The 13,803-nt window shown below is 44.0% G+C and overlaps 1 protein-coding gene across 1 annotated transcript; it reads right to left on the bottom strand.

The window, feature by feature from the left end:
- Positions 1 to 162: 162 nt before the first annotated feature.
- C5H11orf16 (chromosome 5 C11orf16 homolog) lies at positions 163 to 13,088 on the bottom strand. The gene is made up of 8 exons (XM_075927991.2): positions 12,909 to 13,088; positions 10,442 to 10,598; positions 8,026 to 8,254; positions 6,301 to 6,981; positions 5,405 to 5,592; positions 4,966 to 5,138; positions 1,047 to 1,296; positions 163 to 628 (listed from the first exon to the last, which is right to left on the bottom strand). Exons 1-8 carry the CDS (start codon positions 13,073 to 13,075, stop codon positions 545 to 547), a joined length of 1,929 nt encoding a protein of 642 aa, XP_075784106.2. The 5' UTR covers positions 13,076 to 13,088; the 3' UTR covers positions 163 to 544.
- Positions 13,089 to 13,803: the final 715 nt, after the last annotated feature.

Raw genomic sequence — 13,803 nt, 5'->3', positions numbered from 1 at the left:
AATTTGCACCAGCTGAGGATCCGGCTTACAGTGTGCCATGTCACTGTGGTTGATAACTGGTCACACTGGAGCTACCATTCAAGACTAAAGGTGCACATGGTTGCAGTTTAAAAAACATTAAGCCCAGTTAGTGTTACATAGATACAAGTTTCACCAGTACTGCTCATTTTCACTTTCAATAATCTAAATGCCACTTGAACAAAACACTTGGGTCTATCTTTGACTCCCACTTAAGTTCATTATCTTTAAGGCTTTAATTCAGCAAGACACTTCAATATGTGCCTAATTTAAGAACATGAGTAATCCTGCTAAAGTCAGTGGGTCTTCTCATGGACTTGGTAACTTGCTGAATGGAAAACTATGAATAAAATGGGTGTCATGTTTTAGTATGCATATCCAAATTTTACTTAGTTATTCTAATGAGATTCTAGTTGATTTTATTTGGGGGAAGCTTTAAGTGTGCTAGCAATAATGGGGCTAGGATTCTACATAAATATTTGCTGTTTATATCTCTGTAGCATTTCTTTTGTTCTGTCCTGTCTGGTTATTTTCTCTTCTGCTTTTCATCTTGAAAGATCTTTTCTGCCATTAACTTGCAGTGTATCTCCGCTCTTCTCCATCTGGCTTCCTGCAAGAGAGACCATCATGCTGAAATCCCTGTCACAGACCTTTTTTGAAACCATGAGAACAAATGGGAGGCTTATTAAAACCTTGCCCTCTCACTCTCCAATTGTTCAGGTTTTCAGTGCTATTACCTGTTTTTTCACTCTTCCCAAGATGATATGCTTCTAGTCCAGCACAGTGGTAATTTAATATGGAAAGACACTTTTTACCTGGACAGGGGAATGAAGGTGCTTAGATTCCATTTAGATGGAAATGTGAGTATTCACTTGTTTACAATGATGCTACTATCCAAAAAGCTATTCTGGCTATATACATTTTGTTTGCTTAAAAGAGAAAAGCAAGGCTTTGTAGCAGAGAGATTTACAAGGAAGGTATATTTTATTCACTGTATACAAATCACCCTATATAGATGGGTGCTTTACCTGAGATTGTATCTCTTTAATTTCTTCAGCTATACACTTATTAAATTCCCTCTGATCGTGTGTCTCTCTGACTTGTTGCAGGTGAGCTAGTCTTTGCTGTCCTTTCTGCCTGTCCTCTTCCGCCGTAGCCTGCATCTTCAGGCTTGTCCTCTGCTGTGTAAGTTGCTTTGTTTTCATGGTCAGATTCTGCTTTATGTCTTGTTCATTTACCTTCTTATCTTCATTCTCAAGATATTGCAACTTCTTGTTCCTAGAGAAAGAAACCCCAGTGAGGTAAGAATTTTTGTGAAAATATTTTTTTCCCTGCTCTTTTCCTATCCTCAAAACAAATAGACCTGTCTAGTGTACATGTACATAAACTCTTCAGTGTAATGTAAGTGTTTTAAAAATGATAAAACCTTCAGATAGAGTTTCAGAAGCACTGAACTTCTGAAGATAGGCCAAAGCTGAGCACTTAAGAAAATCCACCCTAAAGGTTTATTTGGCTGTTACAGCTGTATATTTGTAAAGAACATGGTCAAGAAGTTTAAGGCGCCATCTAGAGTACAAGTTAGAACTGTGCTTTAGCTGCATTCAGGGACAGTCACATTGTACAGGGCATCTCTGCTACAAGTCGATCCCATGTACATCCATTCCATGCTAAAGTTGTTGACACTTGTAGGAATTGATGCATTATAAGTCCTCTCATTCCCTGCTCTTAAGTCATGCAAAAAAAATATTTGCACAGATGGAAGTCAGACGTAGGAAAAAAATTCCCCGCTTTAAGCTGTTTCACTGTAAGTCCAAGTTTTTTGGAATGTATCTTGGACTTAAAGTGAGGACTGCCTGTAACTTGGTCTTAGGTTATTTGAACTGTAAATTGTGACTGTCTTTTGGGGAATGTCCAATGGAGTAAACCCTTTCAATTTTTAATCATTCAGAGAGGGAATTTAATTTCTGTTACTGGCACCAATACTGCAGTGAACAGCATGGTCATCCACTGATACAACTCAGTCTTTTCATTTAGTTTCTTTCTAGTTCTTATGAACACACAGGGCCTAACCAGGCAGTCCTTCCACATGGAAATCTATTGATGTCAGTAAAAGAAACTAGGGAGGAGGATAAATATATTACTCAAGAATATAGGGGAGTTATCAGGATGGTGAAAGTACAATTAGAATTGCAGCTAGCAAGGGATGTGTAGAGTAACAAGAAAATTTTTTACAGGCATGTTAGCAATAAGAGAGTGATCAGAGAGCGTGTGGGGCCCTTACTGCATGAGGGAGGTAACCTAGTGACAGATGATGTGGAAAAAGCTGAAGAATTCAATGCTTTCTTTGCCTCTGTCAACACGGACAAAGTCATCTCCCAGACTAATGTACTAGGGAATGCAGTATAGGAAGGAGATGGACAGCCCTTGGTGGGGAAAGAACAGGTTAGTAACTATTTAGAAAAGCTAGACATACACAAATCCATGGGTCCGGATTTAATGCATCCGCGAGGGTACTGAGGGAGTTGGCAAATGTCATTGCAGAGCCTTTGGCCAATATCTTTGAAAACTCATGGAGATTGGAAGAGATCCTGGATGACTGGAAAAAGGCAAATGTAGTGCCCATCTTTAAAAAAGGGAAGAAGGACAATCCAGGGAACTACACACCTGTCAGCCTTACCTCAGTCCCTGGAAAAACCATGGAGGGGAACTTCAAGGAATCCATTTTGAAGCACATGGAAGAGAGGAAAGTGATCAGGAATAGTCAATAAAGGGCAAGTTGTGGCTGACCAGTCTGATTAGCTTCTATGATGAGGTAACTGGCTCTGTGGATATGGGGAAGTCAGTGGATGTGATATACCTTAACTTTAGCCAAACTTTTGATACTGTCTCCCATAATATTCTTGCCAGAAAGTTAAGGGAGTATGGATTGGATAAATGGACAGTAAGATGGATAGAAAGCTGGCTAGAATGTTGGGCCCAATGGTTAGTGATCAACGGCTCACTGTCAGGCTGGCAGCTGGTTTCTAGCAGTGTGCCCCAAAGATCTGTTCTTGGACCAGTTTTGTTCAACAGCTTTATTAATGACCCGGATGAGGGGATGGATTGCACCCTCAGCAAGTTTGCAAATGACACTAAGCTAGGGGGAAAGGTAGATATGCCGGAGGGCTGGGATAGGGTCCAGAGTGACCGGAACAGATTAGAGGATTGGGCCAAAAGAAATCTGATGAGGTTCAACAAGGACAAATGTAGAGTCCTGCACTTGGGATGGAAGAATCCCAAGCATTGTTACAGGCTGGGGACTGAATGGCTAAGTAGCAGTTCAACAGAAAAGGACCTGGGGATTACAGTGGATGAAAAGATGGATATGAGTCAACAGTGTGTCGTTGTGGCCAAGAAGGCTAAAGGTATATTTGGGTACATTAGGAGGAGCATTGCCAGCAGATCTAGAGAAGTGATTATTCCCCTTCATTCAGCTCTGGTGAGGCCACATCTGGAATATTGTGTCCAGTTCTGGACCCCCCACTATAGAAAGGATGTGGACGCATTGGAGAAGGTCCAGCAGAGGGCAACCAAAATGATTAGGGGACTAGAGCACATGATCTATGAGGAAAGACTGAGGGATTTGGGTTTGTTTAGTCTGCAGAAGAGAAAAGTGATGGAGGATTTGATAGCAGCCTTCGACTTCCTGAAGGGAGGTTCCAAAGAGGATGAAGAAAGGCTGTTCACAGTAGTGACAGATGGCAGAACAAGGAGCAATGGTCTCAAGTTACAGTGGGGGAGGTCTAGGTTGGATATTAGGAAAAACTATTTCACTAGGAGGGTGGTGAAGCACTGGAATGGGTTATCTAAGGAGGTGGTGGAATCTCCATCGCTAGGGGGTTTTAAGTCTCAGCTTGACAAGGCCCTGGCTGGGTTGATTTAGTTGGGATTGGTCCTGCCTTGGGCAGGGGGCTGGACTTGATGACCTTCTGTGGTCTCTTCCAGCTCTATGATTCTATGAAAAGTGACACATCATGTAAGGCAGTGGTCCCCAACCATTTGGGGTTGCCGGGCGCCAGGGGGCGTGGCCGTTCACCCGCCGGGCGCCCGGGGGGCGGGGCCCCCCCCATAGCCGCATTCCCGGGGCTGGCGCTGGCGCTCTCTTCCCCCTCTCCCCCAAGCGCCGTGCGCCCGGGGCCGGCGCTGGCGCTCCCTCCCCCCCCGCCCCCTTCCCCAAGCGCCGCGCGCCCGGGGCCAGCGCTGTCGCTCTCTCTGCCCCCCTCCCCCAGGCGCCCCCGGGGCCGGCGCTCACAGTGCACCACGCGCTCCCGGGGCCGGCGCTCACAGTGCACCACGCGCCCGGGGCCAGCTCTGGCACCGCGCATGCGCCACGTACCCGGGGCCAGGCCAGCCCTGAGCACTTGGCGGGCGCAGACAAATGCCCCCGCGGGCACCGTGTTGGGGACCACAGATGTAAGGGTTTGTGTTCAGGCTCTGTCCATTGGGATCTGACTTCTTAGTCACTTATTCCAAAACTAGTAGAATCAGATAGCTGACATGACCCATCCATTAACTATTAAAGCACAATGTTCTTGTGTCAAAGAAGGCTACAAACTACAGTTTCATAAGAAAGGTATACATCAGTTACAACAGAGCACAATATGGACATTTATTGATCATTTAAGCTACACATGCATTCTGGTCAGATAACAGAAATTGCTGTGCATATTTTCTGTTAGGAATTCTTCACTGGAATTAAAGCACCAGTGTGTATAGAGCAGATTTTCCAAGATAGCTCTTTCTGTTTTGTTTCTGTTCTAAAGAATCATACCATACTATGAGCAGATTTGTCCTTTTAAAACAGAAATCATAAGTTTGGTGTGGACAATGCTTTACACTCTCTTCATGGTCCATAGAACCAAAAGAGGGAAGAGGCAGGATAGCTAATACTTGACCTGCATGTTGTACCTCCGGTGTTCCTGGGCAGTGCAGTACTTCTCCTCAGCCTGCTGTTCTCTTTCACATTCCCACATCTGTTGCTGGATTTTTTTCTTCCTTTTGTGCTCCATGCAGGCGTTTCTCTGGTGTTCATATTCTATTTGATTTTCTCCAAGTTTCTCTAATAAAGGAGTGCCCTGTGTCTGGGAGAAATGATGCATGAAAACTAAGACCTTAGTCCTCTTACTTCTGACTTGATTTCAGCATTTTGCAGCCTGTAGCTGAACTCTAGAGCTGTATTCTCTCTAAATTGCCTGCTATTTTGAAAGGGAAAAAATTATTTCAAAATTAGATCTACAAGACTGATTTCTAAAAAAAGAGCCACGAGTTTCAGGTTTTGCAGCTGATATCCAGAACCTTGAATATTATAATACCTAATTATAATACTGTTTCACCATAGATTACTTACCCCTAGTGATGGCTTGAAATCACGGTGGATTAAGACATCTTTCAGTCCGAGATATTGTCTTGGTGACTGTTCAATAGTTTCAAATATTGCACTCTGGTTGGTTGATGCAACAGGGTATGTGTCCAAGGAGAAAATTGTTCTAGATTCTGTTTTCCCTTTTGTACACTTACTGCTAGGAATGCTGATTCCTGGGGACATAGATACTATATTTAATGTGCATAATCAGATTTTTACATTAAAAACAAAAAATGGTAGTTGTTTGTAAAGAAAAATGTAATTTAAATCTAAAAGGAACTCTTCTAGATGCATGATTTCTGGTTCTAGATATCAGTTACTAAAGCAGATGTTAATTGTGTGGATGGCACCTTGAAAAATGTGGTGGGGTAGCTGGGGAATTAGGAATTTAGAGTTACATATATGTGTTCCTAAATATGATTCCATTTTTGTGTGACTTTCCATGGACACCGTACTGGAAAAAAGAACCCTTTCATGTGATGAAGAGAGCAAAACATTGTGCAGATTTTGCATTTATAGAAACTAACAAAAGGGATTTTTAACCACTGCTCGGTTTAGGCCCCAATACAAAGTTTTGCTTTACCCTTTTAAAAAGGAGAGTGGGGCCACAAAATATTTAATTCTTAGTAGTCATTAAAGGATTAATGATATATGGTCACATTTGTTTTCTGTTCTCCATGCACAACACATGATTTGCCTACCATGGTTGAAATAAGATAAGTTGGATATTTACAAGTACATCTATGTCACTACTATCAGAGATATGGGCCCGCATTGAAGTCTAACACTGAATGAGATACGTCAGCCTAAAACGGTCCATCAAATCTTTTCAGTGAAGAAGTGCCTGTTGACAAGTCACCAAGGAAGGGGATGAAATATACCTGGGTTCCTAGGCTGTAGCTTGGGGTGGCTTCTCTTCCAATAATTCCACTCAAGTCTTGCACCATCTTCCCGTTTGAATTTGTTGAAAAGACAGGGTTTTGTATTAACAGCACTATCCACTACCATGCTCTTAGTTAGACACCTCTCCCCCTTGCTTTCTAAATCAGAAGAGGAGGAGGAAGTGTCAGCAGCAGGAGCTGCTGGTTCCTTTTCTTTTGGACTTTCCAATTCCAGAAGCTGTGCAGTGGGCTGCTTGTTGTTCGACTCTTGCGCTGTAGTGCTTCTTTGAGGGAGCAAAGCTGTGGCTAGCAGGCGCCACCAGACACTGAATTTGGGATGGGAACAGCAGATGCACCCTACATGTACTGGTGACCAGCATGCACTGTAACAGAGACCATGAAAAGGGGGGTGCATTAATGTGCATAGCCAGGCACACCCGTACCTATTTTGCCCAGCTAAAGAACATGAAGGGATGGGTGAAGTGAGAGGTCTGCACAGACAAGTGTAAGAGCTAGTGGTGCTGGGGGCATTCATGAGTTTTAATCTGCTGCTGATGGGCATGTGAATCATCTCTACTATTCTTTCCCATGTATCTGGTGAAATCCACAAGGCCACACCCAATGGTACTTTGACTTTCTTGCCATTCCAGGAATAAACTGTGATTTCTTCATCCTCTGAGGCTATTGACAAGAAAAAGGTAAGAAACCATTAGCTAGTACTGGTTTGCTTGGGAAATACTAGTGTCTTGACTAGGGATGTGAATGGTTAACCAATTAACCAGCAAGCATCACCCTTGCTGTGGGATACTTACCAGTTATGGTTAATTGGTGCAGGCTGAAGCAGTTCCCCACCTGCCGGGGCAGGAGGCTGCTCCAGCTTAGCCAGAGCAGCCTCTGTCCATGGCAGGTCAGGGGTATTCCAGCCCAGCTGTTTAACCAGTTAATTGATTAAATGGGATTTTTCATCCCTACACTTGACTGATCTCTGTAATTGAATATGCATTTCCTACCTTTGTTAGAGCAGTAACCCTCTCATGTCCTACCACCATTTCCTCATTTACTGCTAGATTGGGCAACAGCTACTGAATTTGCCATTGTTATCATAGACCTGGCAGCAGTTTTCCTGCAAACCTATTCCAATGTGAAACAGCCACAAATGGTAACTGGGTAACTTTTGTTACTGCAGTGATAATTCAATGACATTTTACCAGTGTTTTGATAAGCAAAACAGGGCAGAATTGTGAAACATGGGTGCATTATTAATCTGTCTAAATTCCACATGGTTGTGCTCAGATCAGCACTTGTATATACAAATAACCCAGTGCCAATTTGAGCATTCCAATATGCACCATCATCGTAACGCTGCCCCCTTTGAAAACTAGGCTTCCTTGTGCATCAGGTCTCAGGAATGGAACGCGTTACCCTTTCCCCTACCTTTGTTTCAGTAGGAAGTTAAACTGAATAACTGCTAAAAGAGTAGAGAGCACAGATGGCAAAGGTGCAAAATTTAAAAGTCTGTTTTTAACAAAAGATCAATCTGAAAGTAACTTTCACACTCAAGATATTGCTAAGGAGCACTCTGTAGGAATCTCACTACTTCCCACTACGTCCCTGGCAGCCTGTGCGATTTTTAAAGTAAACATTGCAAACTGTACTGATGCTTCTGATGTTGCAACAGTACCAAAAATACTGTCATTTTTACCATTTTAGGGGCTTCCTTCTTACCTCTGAGGGGATCCCTTGTTTCAATGCCCAGTAGGGTAGTTCCAGGGCCATATCTGACCAGGTCAGGTTCCCAGGGTGCCAGCACTTTGTCTCCAGGGAGTATGGAGTGCCTCATTCCATTGACATACTCAAGGATGTCATCCCTGGCTGTTTTTTGTACACAGACTGTGTACTTGTCACCCAGGACAGGTGGTTTGTCAAACTCTACCAGAAAAGTTCCTCTCTCGTCCTGCTACTGGGAGCAAAAGAGAATTACGAGGAAGTCCACCAGGTAATACATTAAGGCCTTGGAATACAGGCAGCAGTCCTTCCACGGCAGGGACTAGACTAGGCCTGAACTCCAGGGCAGCAAGCAGCACTTGCTATGGTAGTCTGCCATATGGAGAGCTGGAAAGAACTAGAGGGCTATTTGTGTTCAGCAGCCACAGTCAAATACACCCAGTCTCCACCACAAGTCAGTCTGTATTTCCCCCCCACTGTAAAAGACACTACAGGCTTGAGACTACGTGCCCAGCTGTAATTCTGCTGCTGCTGCTTTCACTAACTCCCCTGTATGCAGAGGGCAACACCGTATCCGGATGCAGTTCAGAGCTCTTCTCTATTCATGTATGAATCCTTTCCTATTACATATTGGCTACGTCTAGACTGGCATGATTTTCCGGAAATGCTTTTAACTGAAAAGTTTTCCGTTAAAAGCATTTTCGGAAAAAAAGTCTAGATTGGCACGGACGCTTTTCCGCAGAAGCCATTTTCACGATTGGGGCTTTTTTGCAGAAAACAAATCTCAGCTGTCTACACTGGCCGTTTTGCGCAAAAGTTTTGCGCAAAAGGGACTTTTGCCTGAACAGGAGCAGAATAGTATTTGCGCAAGAAGCACTGATTTCAGACAGTAGGAAGTCAGTGCTTTTGCGGAAATTCAAGCGGCCAGTGTAGACAGATGGCAAGTTTTTCCAGAAAAGCGGCTGATTTTCCGGAAAAACTGGCCAGTCTAGGCACAGCCACTGGGTAACAGGCATTTTACCTTTTAAAAAACGGTTAAGGAGCTTTGCATCAGCAAAGTGAGGCAAGCCACTCTCCTGCTCTTCAAAAAGAATAGGCCTTTTTTCTTTTTGAAGTGCTAACCACAGTCATTAGTGGCTATGCAAAGACATGCTGTGCCTTGGGTTGCAGAGGAATAAAGCTGTAAGTGTATACACAACACAGGAACAGTTTCCCTGCGGTATTGATGTTTATCTGTCTATTCACAGCAGTAGCTGGGGCGCTGTCCCTGACAACACAAAATACATCTCACCCTGGCTCAGTGCCTAGCGGGATTGGCATAGAAACAAGCCTGCCCTGCAAGCTGCTGAGAGTCCTGACGTGTAGCAGGCACCAAATTTTCTTCCACTTTGCAGGGTGGGTCCAACTGGGACCATGTGAAGTTCCAAAACAGGTAAGTGCGGGAGGAAGCCTGGCAAGCCAAAGTGAGGCACTGGCGTGGTACTGTTCACAGCAGGAGCTTCCCTGAAGAGCTCAGTCTGGTAGGCCCTGTCTCCCAGGTAGCTGCCTTGTTTTCTGAGTAACAGACAAGCTCCACTTCCCACAAACCAACAGTCCCAAATGCCAACTGGGATAGCTGCGGGCAGGTGAAGAAAGCCCAGCACAGAAGGCGTAGAGGCTGCAGAATAGCAGCTAGAGAGGCTGCATACAGGTGTCATGTCAGCCAATTGCTTTGTTCCCCAATCTGACACATGCAATACACCATACATAGGGCTAGGAGGATGGGCTGAACCACTGTTCGGTTAGTCCACTGCTAATCCAATGGCATTTTACCAGTATTCTTCTGCTAAGCAAATAGGGCTGAATTGTGAAACACGGGTACATTGTTAAGCTGTTTACATTCCACAGTTTGGATCAGCATCTGGCTGTACAAATAACCCAGTGCCAATCTGTGCATCCCAACGGGAACCATCCTCTGAATACTGCCCCAGCTGAAACTAGGGGTTCCTGTGCATTACATCTCAGGAATGGAACATGCTACAGCCCCCAGAGATGGCCTTTCAGCCACTGGAGCTGCACAATCCCAAATGCAGATGCTCTTTTTGTGACTTGTCTCCTGACTTCATGCAATGGCCTACATCAGAACCAGCACAGCCCCCCCTGTATGATGCATAGAGCCCACTGCACAGCTCATCTGCCTATGCACTCCCACAAGCCAATTCTGCCCAGAGTGGGCATTCAGGTGGTGGAGAGTTAATAGTGGGAAGAAGTATTCTGCAATCCCAGTGAATCTTCTGTCTGGGGAAGAGTCCCCTGGGTGATCCATGTGACTTCCTACAATGAACAGGTCTCAATGTGTGTGTGGGGGGGGGGGGGGGAGGGTTTGTCAGTGCATAGAAAATAGCTACCAAAGAAAAGGGAGCCAATAATCACTTGCCTCTAGCTCCTGTTTTATCATACCAAGATAATAAAACCCATCCATTTCCCTTCTTGCTAGAACAGGAACATTAGCAAAGTCCACTGTTTTTTCCCACATCATCAGCTCCTTACATGCTGTGTCACGTAAATGGGGACAGTGGCTGATCCATGGGCAACTGGAATAAAATGAAAAGGGTTAGTGGTGAGAGTAACAGATTCCATAAGTCAAGCAAAAATAATCTAACTTTCAAGGGACATCTAGTGGACTGTTTTGTTCCACCCCCTGGTGCAAAGCCGGGAGGAACTCGCTGCTTGCTTGTTCAGAAGAATCCCTCACTTGTTTAACACCAACACAGCTGACTTAATTTATTCTTGGATCTGACTTTTAATACGCCTATCATCTGTAGAAGTAGGCTGTGCCCATGAAAGCTCATGATACCATGTACATGTTTTGTTAGCCTTTAAGGTGCTGCAGAACTATTTGTTGTTTTTTAAGTTTTTCCAGTTACAGGCTAACTCAGCTACCCCTCTGAAGCTTTTGAACAGCTGACTCAGACAGCCCCTCTCAGCCTGACACCCACTGAGCGGTTTGGTGGTTGTGGTAAGATCTCACTGTGACCCTGGATTGATATACCCTACAGCAACAGTTGCTCTTATTTGTGCTGGGAGCCAAACTAGCTTCAAACTACTAAGATCAGGTTGAAAAGAGTAGCCCAGGTCCCCTTGAATCATCCCCCTGTGATAGCCAGCCCCTGCTATCGGCTATTCTCAGAAAGCCCAGCTCCTCTGCCCTCAAAAGAGCAGTGTGCCCCAGTTTACCACTTTTACGTTCTCATCACATCTGTACAGCAGCACTTATAATAAAATGAAAGAAAGTTAATTTAAAAATAGAGATTCCACTAGACAAAAAATAGCGCTGGAAATGTCTAGTTACAATACAAAACAAAGTGCAAGTTACAACCTACGCTTTATAACCAGTTACCTTGCCCTGCTAATAAGTTCCCCCACCCAAAGCTCAGTTTGTTACAGAGCTAGCTAGCAGCATAGGAATTGGGATCCAATTTTTTGTGACCCACCCTCAATCAACATGTTTCCCCAGTGAATGGGTACAGAGTCTTTTTTCATCCTGTGGATACTGAAACTATTTTTTCCTCTTTATTCACAGACATGGAAATCCCCTGTCTGTTTTAATGGTCCTTTTATTTCCAAGTGGTTTTGATTATTTACAGTAATCTTTGATAGATTTCCAATTACACTTCTGGAATAGGGCATTATTAGACAATTGAGCCTTGTGTTACATCACCAGCTGACTAGGGAGGGGTGCCAACTTCCTCCTGCTTGAATGGGCCATCACCTAGTCATACAATTCCCTGGTGACTAACTTTACTCTAAGACCATCTGATAGTTTCAATATGGTTATATATTGCTTAACTATTTCCCGTACACCCGTCTCATGCTGGTTACGAGTGGTGATAAGTTACAAGCTTTCAGTAGAGGGCTCACCTGCTACCTTTCATGGAAAAACACCATGAAAGAGATGTATTAGATGTAGTGAGTTTGTTAGAACTAGGAAAGGAGTTGTTTGTAAAGGACAGGGAGCCCTTTTCTAGTTGGCACCAATTGGCCTTGTCAAAGAGCATTTCCTTAGTTCGTAGGCTTACGCCATCAGTTATTTTCTGTCATCTACAGTGTTGCAGGCAATTTTAATCAGTAATGGTCTATGAAGCTAACAATTAACAAATTATGGCCCTACTCAAACTATCTTCATTTTGCTAATTTGTCACGAAGGGCAGAGACTTGTGTAGCCCAAGGTCCAGTGTGCTTCAACAGCAGCCCTGGGAACTACAAATTGTGGACTGCAAATTGCGGCATGTTGGGAGAACTTCCTGCTAGGATGTATCCTCTGCCCTAAGCAGGATCTGAGCAAGGACTAAGCTAGAAGCAGCAGGCAGGCTGCATGTAGAGAGGAGGAGCTGCTGAATTGTGATCCTGTTCTGTGTTTTTTTACAGGTAGGACCAAAAAGGGCTACAAAGCACCCTGAAAGGAGTTTAAGTGATACAAAGGGAGAACATGGCCTTGGTTGTTGTGGGGCTTAGTTCCTGTGGGAGTTGGACCATGTTGGAAGGGGGCTGTATTGTATGTTGTAACCTCTGCCCCCAGCAGGGTCTCAGCAGGGACTGAGCTGGAAGCAGCAGGCAGGTTGCATGCAGAGAGGAGAGGCTGCTGAACTGTGATTCTGTTCTATATTTTTTTACAGAATAAAGCCTGTTCCTGGTGGTTTGTCTGAGTGGGTCTGGTCTGAGGTGCGTACACACACAGTACACAACACAAAGCACGCCAAGTAGCCTCAGGCCTGGCCTCCCACAGGTGTGTAAAAAGTCACAAGGCTTCCCTTATGCTGAATAACCTCACACTGGGCTAGGGAACAGGAGGAGTTGCACTTGGCATAAGAACGCAAATGACAGACACAATCGTTTATTGTTACCTTTTGGGGATGAGCGGTCTGGTAACCCAAGCAGGATACACTGTGAAAGAACCTCTGGAGAAAGGATTGACATTCCTTAAGAAGTTGCTACAGGGCAGCTTTTCTAGTGCTGTCACTGCTCTGCAGTACTTGTGCTCTGTAAACAAGGGGGTTCCTGAATGCTCCATGCCCTCAGAAGCAGTTACCTACAAGATGGAATTGTGATAATTTGGTGTTTGAGGAGAACAAATGATATAGATAGTTTTAAGCTAATGTGCTGAGTAGGTAAATTATGACCATAATGACTTACAATTTCTGGTGAACCCTAAAGGACTTTAAAACATTTATGAATGTGTTTTACATAAGACAATGGATAAAAACTTTCCCTACCACTGAAATGCAGCCACTTCTGGTGTGAAATATAGCAACTATTGAACAGCGCAGGGCAATAGGAACTGAAGATATGCCATTGAAATTACAGGGGGAATTTAGGTAGGAGGAAGATAATTCACCAGTTGACTTTGGCCAATAGAAGGCAGTTTGATTAACACGGTTATACTATCAAAACCTACTGATAGCAATAGGATCCTTTCCATTGAAGTCAATGGACTCTGAATCAGACCTTTGGATAAGGTGATAGGCACCTTAAAAATATAAGATAAATATAAGATAAATTAGGAAATTCTTTGGGAATTTTGTTTTAAATCAAGTCCGCAGGACAAGTGCCCTTAAACACCACTGAGAAACTCACTGTTGTGCCACCTCAGGAATCACTCGCTGCACCAGTCGTCTTCTTAAAAGTTTCCTATCCGCATCATGTCCTACCTTAATGCTATATATGTTATAAGCTATGACAAATACCACAGCAGGAGACGATATTGCCAAATAAACCCTGACACAGCTTTTGAACAGTGTG

This window comes from Pelodiscus sinensis, chromosome 5 (genome assembly GCF_052426305.1).
Source record: "Pelodiscus sinensis isolate ZL-2025 chromosome 5, ASM5242630v1, whole genome shotgun sequence".
NCBI classification, from domain to species: Eukaryota; Metazoa; Chordata; order Testudines; family Trionychidae; genus Pelodiscus; species Pelodiscus sinensis.
Note: the sequence above shows the minus strand (reverse complement) of the source record. Positions and strands in the feature narration are given on the sequence as shown.